Source organism: Ovis canadensis, chromosome X, assembly GCF_042477335.2.
Source record: "Ovis canadensis isolate MfBH-ARS-UI-01 breed Bighorn chromosome X, ARS-UI_OviCan_v2, whole genome shotgun sequence".
In the NCBI taxonomy this organism is placed as follows: Eukaryota; Metazoa; Chordata; class Mammalia; order Artiodactyla; family Bovidae; genus Ovis; species Ovis canadensis.
The window spans coordinates 131,171,085-131,190,752 of record NC_091727.1 but is presented as its reverse complement, the minus strand read 5'-3'; the positions used below and the strand labels follow the sequence as shown (position 1 = coordinate 131,190,752).

General features: G+C 41.4%; 1 protein-coding gene across 2 annotated transcripts; it reads left to right on the top strand.

Annotated features, from left to right (window-relative positions):
* The first annotated feature begins 18,204 nt into the window (after positions 1-18,204).
* Positions 18,205-19,254, top strand: BEX3 (brain expressed X-linked 3). Of its 2 annotated transcripts, none has more exons than XM_070290983.1 (2): positions 18,205-18,286; positions 18,684-19,254. In XM_070290983.1, exon 2 carries the CDS (start codon positions 18,696-18,698, stop codon positions 19,002-19,004), a length of 309 nt encoding a protein of 102 aa, XP_070147084.1. In that variant the 5' UTR covers positions 18,205-18,286; positions 18,684-18,695; the 3' UTR covers positions 19,005-19,254. The 2 variants fall into 2 exon arrangements, with proteins under 2 accessions (XP_070147084.1, XP_070147083.1); XM_070290982.1 differs by having other exon boundaries at positions 18,211-18,286; positions 18,642-19,254.
* The last annotated feature ends 414 nt before the right edge of the window (positions 19,255-19,668 follow it).

Below are 19,668 nucleotides of genomic sequence, written 5' to 3'. Positions count from 1 at the left end.
ATGAATTCTGAGTCCTTTTCAAGATGTTATGCTATTAACCTACTATTTAACAGAAAAGGAAGCAAGGCTTAAAGAGATTATGTGTCTCGGCCAAGGTCACCCAGCTATTAAATGGAACACCTGCCTGAGGTCAAAGCCCTCACTCCTAATCTCTACTCTGCAACAGTTGGTATTTAATAAATACTAACAACAGCAACACTGCTAAATGGATTCCTATCATTTCCTTAAAGCTCCTACTCATTATCCCAGAATAGATGTTACTTCTTTTAAAACAGTTTCACCCACTTTAAGTGTACAAGTCAATAGTTTTTAGTGTACATTTTCACATCAAATAGAAATACCATACCTTAGCTATGATCCTGCCCCCACGCCTCTATCCCTTCAGCCCTAAGTAAACATTAATCTATTTTCTGTCTCTATAGATTTCCTTTTCCTGGACATTTCATAAAAATTGACTCATAAAATGTGCTCTTTTGTTATTGGCTTTTTTTCACTTAGCATATGTTTTCAAGGTTAATCCATTGTGTACCATGTATTAATTTCCTTTTATGGCTGAACAATATTCTGTTGTACGGATATGAACATTTTGTTTATCCATTAGTCCATTGATGGATATTTGGGCTGTTTTCATCTTTTCTTGTTATGGATAATGTTGCTATGTAGATTTATGTACAAGTTTTGTGAAGATATGTAGATTTATGTACAAGTTTTGTGAAGATATGTAGATTTATGTACAAGTTTTGTGAAGATATCTAGCAATTGAATTGCTATGTCATACAGTAACTCTATGCTTAATTGTTTCAGGGACTGCCATACTATTTTCCAAACTGGCTGACCATTTTACCTTCAGTGTGTATACTGCTGTATACTTACCAGCAGTGTGTAAGGGTTCCAATTTTCCCATATCCTTGGCAACACTTTATTTTCTGACTTTTTGACTGTAGCCATTTTAGCAGAGGTGAGTAATATCTTATTGTGGTTTGGATTTACATTTCTCTGATGGTTAATGATATTGAGGATCTCTCCATGAGCTTATTGGCCACTAGTATATATTACTAGGAGAAACGTCTATTCAAATCCTTTGCCCGTTTTTAATTGGGATATTTGCCTTTTTATTATTGAGTTGTAAGAGTTTTTATATACTCTGAATTCAAATCCCTTGGATACATGATTTGTACACATCTTTTCCCATTCTGTGGGTTATCTTTTTACTTTCCTGATGGTACACTTTTTGGAAAATTCTTTATTTTATTGATTTAGGTTTGGCTGAGCTGGGTCTTTGTTGCTTTGCGTGGACTTTCTCTAGTTGTGGTGAGTGAGGTCCACTCTCTAGTTGCAGTGCGCAGGCTTCTCATTGCAGCGGCTTCTCCTGTTGTGGAACACAGGCTCTACGTGCTCGGGCTTCAGTAGTTGCAGGAAGTAGGCTTGGAAGGTGTGGCTTGCGGGCTCTAGAGCATGGCCTCAGTAGTCCTGGTGCCAGGCCTAGTTGCTCTGCGGCATGTAGAATCTTCCCAGAGGAGGGGTTGAACCTGTGTCCCCTGATTGGCAGGCAGATTCTTATCCCCTGTACCACCAGGGAAGTCCTGATGGTGTACTTTGATGCCCTCCAAATTTTAGTTTTGATGAAGTATGTGTGTGTGTGTTAGTCACTCAGTCGTGCCCGACTCTTTGCAACCCCATGGACTGCAGTCCACCAGGTTCCTCTGTCCATGAGATTTTCCAGGCAAGGATACTGGAGTGGGGTGCCATTTCCTTCTCCAGGGGATCTTCCCAACCCAGGGATCGAACCTGGGTCTCCTGCACTGCAGGCAAATTCTTTACCAACTGAGCTACAAGGGAAGCCATATATATATATTTTTTTTATTTTTCTGCTCATTCTTTTAGTGTCAAGTTCGTGAAGATTTGTCCCTACATTTTTTTCCCCTAAGAGTTGTATCATTTTAAATCTTACATTTAGGTCTCTGATCTATTTCTAGTTAATTTTTTGTATATGGTATGAGATAAGGGTCTCATTTCATTAGTTTGCAAGTGACTGTCTAGTTGATCCAGGAGTATTTGTGAAAGGACTGTTTTTTCCCCTTGAATGATCTTGGCATCCTTGTCAAAAATCAGCTGAAACATAATTTTATTTCTGGATTCTCAATTCAGTCCTATTGACCTATATGTCTATCATGTGACAGGATCACACTGTTTTGATTACCATTGCTTTGAAGCAATTCTGAAACCAGGAAACATAAGTCCTCCTATTTTATTCATTTCCAAGGTTGTTTTGGCTATTTAGGGTCCCTTGCAATGCATATGAATTTTAGAATAAGCTTGTCAATTTCTACAAAGAAATCAGCTGGGATTATGAAAGGGATTGCATTGAATCTATAGATCAATTTGGGAAGCATTACCATTTTAACACTATTAAAATTTTCAATTCATGAACATGGGATTTTTTTCCCCATTTAATTGCATCTTCTTTAATCTCTTAATGGCATCATTTAATTTTCTTCTTTAATTTCAATAATAGTTTACAGTTTTCAGAGTATCAATTTTATGCTTCCCTTATTAAATATATTTCTAAATATCTCAGTCTTTTTGATACTATTATAAGTAGAATTGTTTTCTTAATTTTCTTGATCCAATTGTTCATTATAAGTGTATAGAAATATGTTTGTATTGAAATATCTTTGTATATTCATCTTATATCTTGCAACCTTGCTGAAGTTGTTTGTTTTGTTAGTTTATCAGTGGATTCCATAACACTTTCTATACATAAGATTATGTCATCTGTAAATATAGTTCTAATTCTTATTTTTCAATCTGGATGCCTTTTATTTCTTTTTCTTGCCTAATTGTCTTAGCTAGAACCTCCAGTTGTAATGTTGGATAGAAATGGTGAGAGCACATAACTTTGTTTTTGCTCCTAGTACTAGGGAAAAGATATTCATTGTTTTAACATTAAGTATAATATAAGCGGGGGGCTTCCCAGGTAGCTCAGCTGGTAAAGAATCCACCTGCAATGCAGGAGACCCCAGTTCAATACCTGGGTCAGAAAGATCCCCTGGAGAATGGATAGGCTGCCCACTTCAGTATTCTTGGACTTCACTGGTGGCTCAGATGGTAAAGAATCTGCCTGCAGTGTGGGATACCTGAGTTCAATCCCTGAGTTAGGAAGATACCCCGGAGGAAGGCATGGCAACCTACTCCAGTATTCTTGCCTGGAGAATCCCCATGGACAGAAGAGCCTGGCAGGCTACAGTCCATGAAATTGCAAAGAGTCAGACACGACTGAGAGGCTAAGCACAGCACAGCACATAATGTCCATGGAGGGTTTTTGTAATAACTTTCATTATGCTTAGGGAATTCCTGGTTTGGGGATGTTAAATCAAGCTTGCATTTTGGGATAAATCTCTTTTGGTCATAATGTATACTTGTTTTTATATGTTTCTAGATTTGTTTTCCTAGTATCTCGTTAGGGGATTTTTGCATCCATATTCATAAGCAATACTGGTTTGTAGTTTTTTCTTGTCATATCTTTGTTTGGATTTTGTATCAGGGTAATACTGGTCTCATAAAGTAAGAGGAGAAGTGTTTCCTTTTCTTTTTTTTGAAGAATTTATGAAGGAAGGAATATTTGATAGAATTCAGCAGTGAAGCCATGTGGCCTAGAATTTTATTCGTGGGTAGTTTAAAAAATGTATTACTAATTCATCTCTTCATTTGTTATAGGTTTATTCAGATGGTTTTATTTATTCTTGAGATAGTTTTGGTAGTTTGTGTTTTCCTAGGAATTTGTCCATTTCTTCTATTATCTAATATAAGGGCGTGTAATATTTCATTCAGTTCAGTTCAGTTGCTCATGTCCGACTCTTTGCAACCCCATGAATCGCAGCACGCCAGGCCTCACTGTCCATCACCAACTCCCGGAGTTCACTCACACTCACGTCCATTGTGTCTGTGATGCCATCCAGCCATCTCATCCTGGGTCTTCCCCTTCTCCTCCTGCCCTCAATCCCTACCAGCATCAGGGTCTTTTCCAATGAGTCAACTCTTCACATGAGCTGTCCAAAGTACTGGAGCTTCAGCTTTAGCATCATTCCTTCCAAAGAAATCCAAGGGATGATCTCCTTCAGAATGGATTGGTTGGATCTCCTTGCAGCCCAAGGGACTCCAAGAGTCTTCTCCAACACCGCAGTTCAAAAGCATCAATTCTTCGGCACTCAGCCTTCTTCACAGTCCAACTCTCACAACCATATGTGACCACAGGAAAAACCATAGCCTTGACTGGACGGACCTTAGTTGGCATAGTAATGTCTCTGCTTTTGAATATACTATCTAGGTTGGTCATAACTTTTCTTCCAAGGAGTAAGCGTCTTTTAATTTCATGGCTGCAGTCACCATCTTCAGTGATTTTGGAGCCCCAAAATATAAAGTTTGAAACTGTTTCCACTGTTTCCCCATCTATTTCCCATGAAGTGATGGGACCAGATGCCATGATCTTCATTTTCTGAATGTTGAGCTTCAAGCCAACTTTTTCACTCTCCTCTTTCACTTTCATCAAGAGGCTTTTTAGCTCCTCTTCACTTTCTGCCATAAGGGTGGTGTCATCTGCATATCTGAGGTTATTGATATTTCTCCCGGCAATCTTGATTCCAGCTTGTGCTTCTTCCAGTCCAGTGTTTCTCATGATGTACTCTGCATAGAAGTTAAATAAGCAGGGTGACAATATACAGCCTTGACATACTCCTTTTCCTATTTGGAACCTGTCTGTTGTTCCATGTCCAGTTCTAACTGTTGCTTCCTGACCTGCATACATATTTCTCAAGAGGCAGGTTAGCTGGTCTGGTATTCCCATCTCTTTCAGAATTTTCCACAGTTTCTTGTGATCCACATAGTCAAAGGCTTTGGCATAGTCAATAAAGCAGAAATAGATGTTTTTCTGGAACTCTCTTGCTTTTTACATGATCCAGCGGATGTTGGCAATTTGATCTCTGGTTCCTCTGCCTTTTCTAAAACCAGGTTGAACATCAGGGAGTTCATGGTTCACGTATTGCTGAAGCCTGGCTTGGAGAATTTTGAGCATTTTACTAGCATGTGAGATGAGTGTAATTGTGCGGTAGTTTGAGCATTCTTTGGCATTGCCTTTCTTTGGAATTGGAATGAAAATTGACCTTTTCCAGTCCTGTGGCCACTGCTGAGTTTTCCAAATTTGCTGGCATATTGAGTGCAGCACTTTCACAGCATCATCTTTCAGGATTTGAAACAGCTCAACTGGAATTCCATCTCCTCCACTAGCTTTGTTCGTAGTGATGCTTTCTAAGGCCCACTTGACTTCACATTCCAGGATGTCTGGCTCTAGATGAGTGACCACATCATCATGATTATCTAGGTCATGAAGATCTTTTTTGTACAGTTCTTCCGTGTATTCTTGCCACCTCTTCTTAATATCTTCTGCTTCTGTTCGGTCCAGACCATTTCTGTCCTTTAACGAGCCCATCTTTGCATGAAATGTTCCCTTGGTATCTCTGATTTTCTTGAAGAGATCTCTGGTCTTTCCCATTCTGTTGTTTTCCTCTATTTATTTGCGTTGATCGCTGAAGAAGGCTTTCTTATCTCTTCTTGCTATTCTTTGGAAATCTGCATTCAGATGCTTATATCTTTGCTTTTCTCCTTTGCTTTGTGCCTCTCTTCGTTTCACAGCTATTTGTAAGGCCTCCTCAGACAGCCATTTTGCTTTTTTGCATTTCTTTCCCATGGGGATGGTCTTGATCCCTGTCTCCTGTACAATGTCAAGAACCTCTGTCCATAGTTCATCAGGCACTCTATCTATCAAATCTAGGCCCTTAACTCTATTTCTCACTTCCACTGTATAATCATAAGGGATTTGATTTAGGTCATACCTGAATGGTCTAGCAGTTTTCCCTACTTTCTTCAATTTGAGTCTGAATTTGGTAATGAGTTCATGATCTGAGCCACAGTCAGCTCCCGGTCTTGTCTTTGTTGACTGTATAGAGCTTCTCCATCTTTAGCTGCAAAGAATATAATCAATCTGATTTTAGTGTTGACCATCTGGTGATGTCCATGTGTAGAGTCTTCTCTTGTGTTGTTGGAAGAGGGTGTTTGTGATGACCAGTGCATTTTCTTGGCAAAACTCTATTAGTCTTTGCCCTGCTTCATTCCGCATTCCAAGGCCAAATTTGCCTGTTACTCCAGGTGTTTCTTGCCTTCCTACTTTTGCATTCCAGTCCCCTAAAATGAAAAGGACATCTTTCTTGGGTGTTAGTTCTAAAAGATTTTGTAGGTCTTCATAAAACCGTTCAACTTCAGTTTCTTCAGCGTTACTTGTTGGGGCATAGCCTTGGATTACTGTGATATTGAATGGTTTGCCTTGGAGATGAACAGAGATCATTCTGTCATTTTTGAGACTGCATAATATTTCATACTGTTCACTTATAATCTTTTTTCATATCTATAAGATCAGTAATACCAGCCCCTCTTTCATTTCCGATTGTAGTAACTTGACACACATTTCTCTCTTTCTGTCTCACGCTCTCTCTTATCAATCTAGCTGAAGGTTTGTCAACATTGTTGATCTTTTGAAAGAATCTGCTTTGGTTTCACTAATTTTCTCTATTCTCTATTTTCCATTACATTAATCTCTGCTCTAATTATTATTATTTCCTACCTTCTGCTTGCTTTATGCTTAATTTGCTCTTCTTTCCCAGTATCTTAAGGTGGAAAGTTAGGATGTTGATTTGAGATCTTTCTTCTGTTTTAAATACAGGCTTGTGAGGTGAGGTGAAGTCGCTCAGTCGTGTCCGACTCTTGCGACCCCGTGGACTGTAGCCTACCAGGCTTCTCCGTCCATGGGATTCTCCAGGCAAGAATACTGGAATGGGTTACCTTTTCCTTCTCCAGGGGATATTTCCCTTTATGCAAGTTTAGCTCTATCCCATCATTTTGAGTACATCGTGTTTCTAAATACCAAAGTTCCACCCCATAAGTTCTGGTATGTTGTACACTGTTTCATTTTTCTTTAATTTCAAAGTATTTTCTGATATCCATTTTGATCTGTTCTTTGATGCATTGGCTATTTAGGAGTGGTTTGCTTAATTTCCAGATATTTGTGAATTTCCCAATTTTTTTTCTGTTGTTGATATGAAACTTTATTGCAGTGTGGTCAGAGAACATATCTTGTATAACTAACTTCTAATCCTTTAAAGGATTGTTGAGGGTTATTTTATGGCCTGTTACATGGTCTACCATGAAGAATGTTCAATGCACACTTGAGAAAAATATGTATTCTGCTGTTGTTGGGTGGTATATTCTATATGTCTATTAGGTCTAGTTGGTGCATGGTGTTCTCACATCTTCTATTTCCTGGTTGATCTTCTGCCCAGTTGATCTATTTCTTATGAAAAGTAGGTTATTAAAGTCTCCAAATATTACTATGGAATTATCTATTTCTCCCTTTCTTATTGTCAGTTTTTGCTTCATATATTTTGGTGTTCTGTTATGAGGGGCATATATATTTATAATTGTCATGTTTTACTTATGTGTTAACTCTTTTATCATTAAATTCCCTCTTGCTTCCAGTTTTTGGTCTGGCATGGAAAAAACTTAGAAGTAGTTACTCCATTGTAACAGTAAGTGAAAAGTTGAATAAGCTGAAAATCAAGAACTCTTCTTAGATCCATTAAATGACTGAAGTCACAAAGCAAATCCCTGCTCCAGACAGGTGACAGACAGGCAGATACAGAGAATCACAATTTGCTAGAGTAAAACGTATGAACAGAAACTTCCCCAGGAACCAGTACTGATATAGAAAAACCTAAACTATAGTTTACGAATTGCTAGAAGCTCAATGTGGACAAGTCTGAAATTTAAAACTCCAGAGAGGCCCAATTTAAGGGGTGCTCTCACACTTTCACGAGTTACTTTTTAGAGACCTATGAGGTTCTCACAGTGAATATTAGAGAAAACCTCTTTGTCCTTCTGGAAGGGGAAGGGAAAAGAAGGCATTTTAAAGTGTACCCAGAGTGTTCTATTCTTATTTTTTTTACTATTTTTTTTTTACCAGAGCCTAATCAGAGTTTTATCAGAGCCTAATTGACCTGGAGGAAGGACAATATCCAATCCCAATGCCTCTCTCATCATCCTGTCCCAACTAAATGAGAGTGAGGTGAGGGGCTGAAAAGCACTTGCAAAGGCCATAGTCCTGTCCATATGCAGTTGCTAGGCTCCTATTATTGCCAGTTGATTAATCTACTATTTTTAACAGTGTTCTTGGGCATCAGTTGTTCTTCAACCTAATTCAAACAAATTTGGGCTCTCTTGCAGGAAAAGTTCCAAAGGTCAGTGTTTAATATTTGCTCCAAACAAGGAAGGAGAACTCCCCACAGCCATCTTCTTACCTGGCTTTAAAAAAAAAAATTATTTATTTATTTCTTTGTGTCAGGTCTTAGTTGTGGCACCTGGAATCTTCATTGTGTCATGTGAGATCTTTCATTGAGAAGCACGGTCTCTCTAGCTGTGGCACACTGGCTTAGTTACTCCAAGGCATGTGGAATCTTAGTTCCCCAACCAGAAATCAAACCCACGTTCCCCGTATTGCAAGGCAGATTCTTAATCCCTAGACCACCAGGGAAGTCCCCTTACCCGACTTTTTAAAACAATCTAGCCAGCTTACCGCTAGTTGGTATCTTCACCAAACCCCTGAATCACTTCCCAATTGCCTCCACAACAACCATTCTGTTTCTAGAGCAACTTTGGCTTGAATGCCTCCATGCTTTGTTGCAAATAAAGTAAGTTCCATTGGGAAAATTTTAGCACCTATATGATTCATGACTTTCTTCTCTCCCCAGGCAACATCTCTGATCCAGGGCTCTGGATCTGGGGGTGGAGACAATGGCACTCTTATCTTTGAACGACACTTGTGCTTTAGCACCTGATGTCTTAAAGTAGGGAGAAAGGAAACAACAGCCTGATGTTCTCTCACCTTGCTTCTCATAGTGTGGAACCATACCTTACAGCCAAACCAAGAGTGATAAGGACCCCAGTATTTTCAGTGGTACCACACCCACAGGACAATTTCCATTCTGTTAGTGAGGGCTGGTTGGAAGGAAAGAGCCCTCACCTCTCAATTGCACTCGCCTGGAGCCTAACCTCGCAATCACAGTAGTGGGGGCAGGATAAGAAATACTGATTTACTCCTCTTCTGAGAAAGAAATCGCCATGGCTGTGAGCTGCAGAAAGAGGATATCCTGTGTTCTTGGCTGATAGGAGTGCAATTTTGCTTCCTTGACATGGGAGTGAGGAAAAAGGGAGAGGTCTAGGTTCAAATACCACAGACTCGTATTTCTTGTGAAGTTTTTATAGATTTTCTTTTTTTTTCTTATATAGATTTTCTTGAATAGATAGTTTTCTACTTAATGGTTTCCCTTAAAACCTTTCTAGAGCCTTTAAATTGTTTTGCTTTTTTTTTTTTTAATGAATTTCACTAGTTTCACAGGAAAGCAGACCCACAGAGATCCTCACATTGTCATAGCAGAAATTGACCTCCTAGACATTTCTTCTTCACTGGCAACTGGATTAAGTCCTCTTACTCAGTGCTGTCCCCTTCAGCACTTATCACACTCTCCTTGTTTCCTCCCACTAAACTATGTGCTATGTAACAATATGAAGGCTGTATCTGTCTTATTGCTTTTTGTATCTCCAGGGCCTGGAACATAGTAGATGCTTAATAAATTATGATTGAATGAAAAGTATATTTCTGATATTTTAATTAAGTAGAAAGAACTATGTCCTGGAAATCAGAAATGTAAATAGAGTACTGAGATTGAGACATGGAATGGGCAGGCAGTGCCTGGCACAGAAAAGGGCTCAAACAATAGATGGATAAAAGAAAGAATTAGAAATAGATTTGGGACTTTTAAAAATTATTTGTTTAATTTATTATGTTTTGGCTACATTGAGTCTTTGCTGCTTCATGTGGGCTTTCTCTAGCTGCAGAGAGTGGGAGCTACTTTTCGTTGTGGTGCATGGGTTTCTCATTACAGTGGCTTTTCTCACTGCAGACCACAGGCTCTATGTGCATGAGCCTCAGTAGTTGCAGCATGCAGGTTCAGTAGTTGTGGTACATGGGCTTAACTGCTCCATAGTGCGCGAAATCTTCCTGGATCAGGGATCAAACCTGTGTCCCCAGCACTGGCTGGCAGACTCTCAACTACTGGACCACCAGGGAAGTCCGGGACTTATTAATAAATGAAACTGAGTAGAGGGCAAGAGCATGGAGTTAAGAACTAAACTGTATGTGTTTGAATTCCTGCTCTACCACTTCTTATCTGTTGCACAGCCTTGCTGTCCTACAATACTCTTATTTGTAAAATAGGGGATGATATTAGCACCTACCTCATAGAATTTGGGGGAGGATAAAATGCAATAATGAATATATATCTACAATACTGTTTGATATATACCAGCATTTATATAAGTGCTGTTTTATTTCATTTTCATCACTATGTATTTTTAAGGAAACTAGGATAATTCTGTATATACTATCTCATGGCCTGAATTTAAAAGAAAAATAATTAATGATTTTTCCCTTCTACTTACAAAAAGAATACCTTGTCCTCTGAGATAATTTAGAAAATAGAGGTAATCACTACTTAATGTCCAGCATTAGAAAAACATTTTTAATCTCAAATATGAGGACAAGTACAATAAATGGGAGGGGATGAGGGAGGAGTGGGAGTGGAGGAGGGGGTCATCAAGTCACCAGGCGTTAAGTCTCTAAGTGTAAAATACAGCTCAAGATACTGTCATGCTACAAATGCCTACGTCTTAGATTCATGGTGGGAAAAGTAGGCCCTGACTCAGGAACTGGGGCAGGGGTGTAAGACGAAGAGGAGGAACGGAGGAAGGGAGGAGTGTGTGAGTGTGTGTGTGAGAAAGACAGAGTATGTGTTAGCTTACTGTTTAGTTATAGATAAACTTGGGGTTTCCCTTGTGGTTCAGTGGTAAAGAAACCACCTGCCAAGCAGGAGATGTGGGTTTGATCCCTGGATCAGGGAGATGCCCTAAAAAAGGAAACAGCAACCCACTCTGGTATTCTTGTCTGGGAAATCCTGTGGATCTCTAATAGATAGTGAGGTCCTGAATATTTGTTGATTTCACACTCAGATGTCTTAGTCTTATGGCTTTGTAATATTTAATACAAGATCTCTTGAATGAAATATTGAATGCATTATCTTTCAAATGTTCCAAACTCTTAAAGTAACATCAGGTCTGTTCTCAGTTCTTCAAAATTCTTGGTATCAAAATTATAATGGCCATAGCTTATTGGGAAGCTAAAGTAGGCATAATTTCCTAGATTTTTTAATACCTGGCTTCAATTTGTTAATACGTGCTTACATTTAGGAAAAAAGAGAGAAGCACAATAAGACTGCAGCACTGAAGCATTGGGATGACCCATAGAGAACCATTCTAGGCAGCAACAGAGATATCCACACCCACAAAGCCCACCATGTGCCAGACTATCCGCTTTCAATCCTTGCACTCACCCATGAGAGTATAATGAGAGGAAACAGGACAATAACTACAATTCAACTGGGTACCTTTCCAGCCAAATACATGTGAGCTATATATCATGGCAACATAATGATAACCCTGTATGGGAGACAGCAAAAGAGACACAGATGTATAGATCAGTCTTTTGGACTCTGTGGGAGAGGAAGAGGGTGGGATGATTTGGGAGAATAGCATTGAAACATGTATAATATCATATATGAAACGAATCGCCAGTCCAGGTTTGATGCAGGATACAGGATGCTTGGGGCTGGTGTACTGGGATGACCCAGAGAGATGGTACAGGGAGGGAGGTGGGAGGGGGGTTCAGGATGGGGAACACGTGTACACCCGTGGTGGATTCATGTTGATGTATGGCAAAACAAATACAGTATTGTAAAGTAATTAGCCTCCAATTAAAATAAATAAATTTATATTAAAAAATTAAAACATTGATATCACTTTTGATTCAGAATCCTCCTCATCCCTCTAGGAGATCTATCTTTCTATCTAGAGTCTATGTATCTATCTATCAGTTATCAATTAAAAGGTCTATGTAGTGAAGTGAAGTCACTCAGTCGTGTCTGACTCTGCAACCCCATGGACTGTAGCCTACCAGGCTCCTTTGCCCATGGGATTTTCCAAGCAATAGTACTGGAGTGCCATTTCCTTCTCCAGGGGATCTTCCCAACCCAGGGATCGAACCCAGGTCTCCTGCATTGTAGACAGATGCTTTACCGTCTAAGCCACCAGGGAAGTCCCGAAAGGTCTATAGACTGACTATAAGTCTATAAGCTCACATGATTATGTAGCCTGGGAAGTCCCATGATGTGTTGTCTACAAGCTGGAGAGCCAAGAAAGCCTGTGGTAGACTTTAAAAGCCTGAGAGTTGGAGAGCTAACACGTAGGTGCCAGTCTGAATTAGAAGTCCTGAGAACCAGGAACACCAAAGGAAGGGAAAGATCAAAGTCCCGGCTCAAGCAATCAGGCAGAGAGTGAATTCGAACTTCTGCTTTTCTGTTTTATTTAGGCCCTCAGTGGTATTAGATGACATCTACCTGCATTGGGGAAGGCCACCTGCTTTACTGTTTTCCAATTCAAATGCTAAACTTTTCCAGAAACACCCTCACAGACACACTCAGAAATATTATTCAGTCAGATATATGGGCATCCAATGGCCTGTTGGATACATAAAATTAACAATCACACCCTTTTCCCTGTGTTTACTCAAATGACTTGAGAGTTTGAAGAAGAAGGATATAAAGACAACTCTTTATGTGAATACCTGGGGTAAGATTGCTATCCCACATGATTAACCATCACTGAAGCTCAAGCTTGATTTCTAGAAAACCTGCTGCTAAGGACTCACATCCAAGCATCTCCCTTTCAAGTGTTTCCTTGGAAGACAGGGCCATATCTTATATGTAACTCTTACCTCATAACCCTCACGTGGAATTCCTATAATTCACAGGTCTCTTTGTCTGTATCAATTTCTGGTAAATCTGTATCTCAATAACTCCCCTCTTCCCAACTCTGCAAACTGTAAAGCATGGTAGGATTTATTTTTCACGCTTATCCAGAATTGGGAACTTTAGTAGGGGATTAATCTTAGCCCTTTCTCTGCCTGGCCACACCACAACATCATCTTTCAAAAATGTTATTTCCAGGCTCCCATAGCATCTGCTGCTAAGTTGCTTCAGTCATGTCTGACTCTGTGTGACCACACAGACGGCAGCCCACCAGGCTCCGCCGTCCCTGGGATTCTCCAGGCAAGAACACTGGAGTGGGTTGCCATTTCCTTCTCCAATGCATGAAAGTGAAAAGTGAAAGTGAAGTCACTCAGTCGCGTCCAACTCTTTGCGACCCGATGGATTGGAGCCTACCAGGCTCCTCCGTCCATGGGAGTTTCCAGGCAAGAGTACTGGAGTGGGGTGCCATTGCCTTCTCTGCCCATAGCATCTGCTGCTGCTGCTGCTGCTAAGTCACTTCAGTCGTGTCCGACTCTGTGCGATCCCATAGACAGCAGCCCACCAGGCTCCCCCATCCCTGGGATTCTCCAGGCAAGAACACTGGAGTGGGTCACCATTTCCTTCTCCAATGCCCATAGCATCTAGGTAGCTCAAAATCCCAATGGTGATGCAGATATCCAGCAGAGGAATAAGTGAACCTTAACACATGATGCAAAGAATTGACTCATTGGAAAAGACTCTGATGCTGGGAAAGATTGAAGGCAGGAGAAGGGGACAACGGAAGATGAAATTGTTGGATGGCATCACTGACTCCATGGACATGAGTTTGAGTAACCTCTGGGAATTGGTGATGGACAGGAAAGTGTCCAGGACAGGACTGTGGTGTGCCACAGTCCATGGAGTTGCAAAGAGTTGGACACGACTGAGGGACTGAACTGAATATCTACTGTTCTTTTGGGGTCCCATCTCCTCGGCTTTGGTGAAGGAAACCAGTCAAGTGGCTGGTTCCACTATAATTATAGGAGATAAGGAAAGGAATTAGGTTCTCTTCACAAATACTCCACTTCCCCAAACATAAACACAGGCTCCTCCTTCCCAGTACTATACTACTCTTCTATTATTTTAGGGTAAAAGTCATCAAACCAGTTCACTCTCTCTGTCCTTCAGGGCACATGAGTCCCAAACTAAGACTCTTATATCCTTCCAACTCAGCCTTAGAAATTAAAAAAAATTTGTTCTCAACAGGTTGTTACCTACCTTCAACGCCTCAGAAAACACCAAGGATAAGAAAAGATCTCAATCAACATCTCACAACACTTTAGTGAAGACAACATCATTACAAGGACAAATTTCACCTATCTTCATTATTTTTAACTAATTTATTTTTAATTGAAGGATAATTGTTTTACAGAATTTTGTTTTTTTTCTGTCAAACATCAACATGAATCAGCCATAGTTCACCTATCTTTAAAATATCACTTCATTACAACCAACCTCACATGTAGCATAACCTCTAATCTTGAAAAATACACAAATGCATGTTTTCATCCAAGAAAATTTGGTGGTTTCAAGCAAAAGACTAATCCAAGATGGATCAAAAAGAGAATAGCAAAGAATTGAGCCACTGAAAGAAGCAACAATCTAGTTTTCAAATTTCGTATTCAATGGCTACATGTGTGCTCACTCGCTCAGTCATGTCTGACTCTTTGCAACCCCATAAACTGCAGCCCACCAGGATCCTCTCTCCATGGGATTCTCCAGGCAAGGATACTGGATTGGGTTGCCATGCCCTCCTCCAGGGATCTTTGTGACCCGGGGATTGAACCTGCATCTCTTAAATCTCCTGCACTGGCAGGCGGGTTCTTTACCACAAGCACCATCTGGGGAGGCCATTCAATGGTTATGTCATAGCAATTTGTCTACTTTCAGGGGATTCCTTCTGTGTAATTCCTAATTTTCATAAAAGTTTTTCTATATTGTTCTAAATATAGTCCCCTGAATGAAAAGCAACCTATTAGCCTCAGTATGCATGCTGTATGCTAAGTCATTTCAGTTGTGTCCAACTCCTTGTGACCCTATGCACTGTAACCCACCAGGCTCCTCTGTCCATGGGATTCTCTAGGCAAGAATACTGGAGTGGGTTGCCATTTCCTTCTCCAGGGAATATTTCCTGCATTAGCTGGCAGATTCTTTACCACTAGCGCCACCTGGGAAGCCCCATTAACCTCAATAGTGGATATATCAGTCAACAAATATTCACCAATCACGTACTTGGTACAAAGAATTCTATAAGTCACTGACTTTGCAAAGTAGAAGACAGAAGATGTGTTTGGGACCCTCACAGATTTTAAAGACAAGCATATCTAGCTAAGGACAGAACTATGCTTTGCCCACTCTTTAAACCTTGTTAGAAACCATCTAATAATAGTTAAAAAAAAAAGTAATGAATCAACTTTCGTTGATGATTCTTTAGGCTCTGTAGTACATACTTGAAATATGTGATTTACTTCTAATAATCCCTATTTCACAGAGGAAGCACAGAGACCTTGATAAGCAACTGACCCAAAGTCATACATCAGTATAAATAGCAGAAACATGATTTAAACCCAGACATGTCTGATACCACAACTCATGCCTCTAACTGGCATGATTCCAATGAGTATCATTAATAGAGCTACCTATAGGAAGAGTTGTTAATTATGAGAGAGAATTCAGGAATCACTAGCATTCCTTTAAAAGACAATTATTTTTTAATTTGAGCTTTTGGAGCAATATATCGATATTTCTTCATATCTCTAAAATTAGTAAATATATGTGAATATATATGTGTATATATATGACACATATGTCACATATAGATAGATAGATACACGGGCTTCCCTGGTGGCTCAGCAGTAAAGAATCCGCCTGTAATGCAGGAGATATGGGTTCGATCCCTGGGTCAGGAAGATCCCCTGAAGGAAGGAGGGCAAGGCAACCCACTCCAGTATTCTTGCATGGAAAATCCCATGGACTGAGGAACCTGGCAGGCTCCATGAGGAGTCCATGAGGTTGTCATGGTTTCGACATGTCCATAAGGTCGAAAAGAGTCAGACATGACTGAGCATGCATGCATATATACATAATTTTGTATATTTCAAACTACATATGCAGTAGGCATATACTCTTCCTTTATTCAGTGTCCCAGCTAGTTTAGCAGGGTGGGAGATTACATAGGAGTTTGGAGCCAAAGGGCTTCCCAGATGGCAGAGTGGTAAAGAACCCACTTGCCAGTGTAGGTGACCCAAGAGAGGCAGGTTCAACCCTGGGTTGAAAACATTCCCTGAAGGAGGAAATGGCAACGCACTCCAGTATTCTTGTCCAGATAATCCCATGGACAGAGGAGCCTACACTTCATGAGGTCTCGAAGAGTCAGACACAACTGAAGCCCCTGAGCACCTGAGCAAAACTAGAGGCAGTTAGCATTTGCCTGGCCCGTCTGGCCTCAGTACATATAGCTCTTTTGGTTCCTTGAACACAACCAACACTTACTATTTTTTAAATAATAATGCCATTTTCCTAAAGGCATCTCTATTTTGTAACCATGACTTTTAAAAATAGTTTTCAATTATTTCAAGTTGAAAAAATGAACGGTTACACTCAAGATAAGTTTCAAGTTTAATTGCTTCACATATCCCATGCCTATTTCTAATATTTTTTGGAAAAATTCACATTACAAAAAACATGTCTTTGGAACTAACTTTTACCAGTACTTAATTTCTGAGATCACTCTAAGGAAGTATGCGTAGGAGTGCTTTGCCAAGTTTGGAAAGGAAAGCAGAAAATAAATAGGCTCCCTTTTTAAAAAAAAAAAAAAAAAAGGCTCCTTTCCTCCAAAGACTGTGGTATCAAAAACATCACATAAATTTACATAAAATGGTCAAGGTCTGACAACTGGACTTCTACCTCAAGATTTACTTTACAGATCATTTTGAAAACACCAACTGTATTTAGGAAGATACTTGTATTTTTTCAAAATAAGATTTCAAAATAAAATGTTTCCAAAATGTTGTGTGGTGGAGTCCAAAGAAAATATTTTCTGGGTAGTACAGGTGAACAAACAAATCAATCAGGCTTTTTCTTCCCGCAGGATGAAGCATTTCTTTCAAAAATGAAACCTTGTAATTTTTAATTTTTTGATGGCATGCTGACTTTAAAAAAAAAGAAATAAAGAGAAATTACTAGGAAGGATATATATACAACCCATTCTACCTTCTCGCCTGTCTGACAAGTTTCTTGCTCCCTCCCCACCCTAACCTTCAACCTAAATGTCCTAGAAGATGAATTCAGGGCACTTGGTGGGCAATGGCGGGGCGGGGTCGGGGTGGGGAAAGACTGGTCAGTGAGAAGAGGAAAGAGAGCAGAAAAAGGCAAGGCCAAGGCCTTAGGGGCGGAGACGGGGTAGAGGATGTTGTAGACCTTCCCTTATAACCAGAGAATGGCAAACTCTAACCGCAGGGAGGTGATGCCACTCGTGGGCAGTCAGATTGGAGAAGAGCGAGATGATTGATGGACGGGGAGGTGCGCGCTGTGGCCCAGCGCACAAACAGGCGGTTGTCCGCGCCTGTGCACGAGGCGGAAGTGGGGCGCTCCTGCTGCACTGGCCGCCGGAGTTGGGGGCGAGCTCGGCGGTGACGTGAGATGCTCACGTGATCGCGAGCTGCAGAGCGACGCAGCCTTCGGTGCAGTCGTCACTCCTGTCTGGGTACCAGCTCCCCGCTCCCCTGCGCACGGCGGCTTGGCATCGGGCCCGCGGCCAGCGGAGCAGGTAAGAGCCCCGGGGCCGCGCGCTGACGCCAGGGAGGCAGCTGCCAGCCAACCCCAGAGGCCGGCACAGGGGTTCAGCGCGACGAGCCCCGGCAAGCCCTCTGCACACCCTGGCTTTCCTGGGAACAGAAATAGTGGCCCCCTGGGGTGGGGGTGCAGGGGGGCAGGGTTCAGGGAAGGCAGGAAAGCAACTCAGAGCGATGGGAGATCATCCCTGAGTCACCTGGAGCGGGGCGGGGATGGGGGCCCCTGAGGGTGGGGGCGGGGGGCTCGGGGCTGCTCGCGCGGAAAGGGGGGCTGGTGGGAGTCGGGGACGCGGGGTCGGGAAGGCGCCGAGCGCCCGGCTGCAGCAGCCTCCTGCCCCCACCCTGGCCCGTTGCAGGTCTGCCGAACTGTGTGGCGGCGGCGCACTCGTGGCGAGGATCGGAAGGAGCAAGAGACAGCGAGGATAGGCCCAGGTCAGTGCCGGGAATAGTGCAGGGGAGAAAGGGGACTGGTGCACAGCCCAGCCTGAGATCCCTTGCTAACTTCCCCAGACCCCATGCCCCGTCCTCCATTTTAGGGCCTGCTGCGCTCTGGGAAAGAATCCTGGGAAAAGAAAAATGGTGGGCTTTGGGTTTGAGGGAGGGAGGGAAAAGGAGAGCGCTGGGAAAGAGGTCAAATTGAAGGCTCCCCAGAAAGCGCACGAAGCACCTGAGGTGGGGGAAAAATTTTTTTTCTTTGAATCTTTACTATCAGGACTCTGAATCCTGCTGGTCAGTGCACCAAGCATTCAGTGTCTCTCCTTGCCTTTGTCTTACTTGTTGTTCAAAGAAAACCGGGGGAAAAAATCTCATCATGGCTAATATCCACCAGGAAAACGAAGAAATGGAGCAACCCGTGCAGAACGGAGAGGAAGACCGCCCTTTGGGAGGGGGCGAAGGCCACCAGCCAGAAAGAAATCATAGACGGGGACAGGCTCGCCGACTTGCCCCTAATTTCCGATGGGTTATACCCAATAGACAGGTCAATGATGGGATGGGTGGAGAGGGAGACGATATGGAAATATTCATGGAGGAGATGAGAGAAATCAGGAGAAAACTTAGGGAGCTGCAGTTGAGGAATTGTCTGCGTATCCTTATGGGGGAGCTCTCTAATCACCATGACCATCATGACGAATTTTGCCTTATGCCTTGATTCCTGCCATTTCCATGAGATTAGTACTGTGATTTCCACTGTTGTTCTGTTTTTCCTTGCATTTTCCTGATATTGCCTTTACTGATCCGTTTGCTGTGAACCTTATGTAATTTCAGTGTGTCAGGTGGGTTCTGTGTTACCAGCTTCTAATTGCAGATTGCCTTGGCATCCAATCTAAGTTTCTGTCAACTGTAAAGTTTCACCCATTTGCATGGAAAAATGTAAAGTTAATAAAGTAATTAAAAAGCAATCTATACATTTATTATTGTCTGATTAAAGAAAAAATACATGAACCCTTCAAAAATCTGAAATCATATATCCCAGGATGGCAATTGGAGCACATTTCTCTGTGGTTGGATACTACATGACTTTTTTTCATTTATTATCTGGGATTTTAGAAGCAACAGTTTTTCAATGAGTCTGTGAATGAACATAATTACTGGTTCAGCAAACTTAAAGAAAAGTGAACTTTAAGTATCTTCCAGCCTTAACTGGAAGTAAACCCTCCCTTTATTACAGATACATTCCTGTAAAGAGTCAGTCTTCTCTTCTGTGAAATGGGATAAATAATGTCTGCCTTAGAGGGCTGCCAAATGGAACACATGAGGTGTGAAACTGTTGGCCTGCCTCCTATGCAACTCCCCAGCATTTAACAGGACCCTGG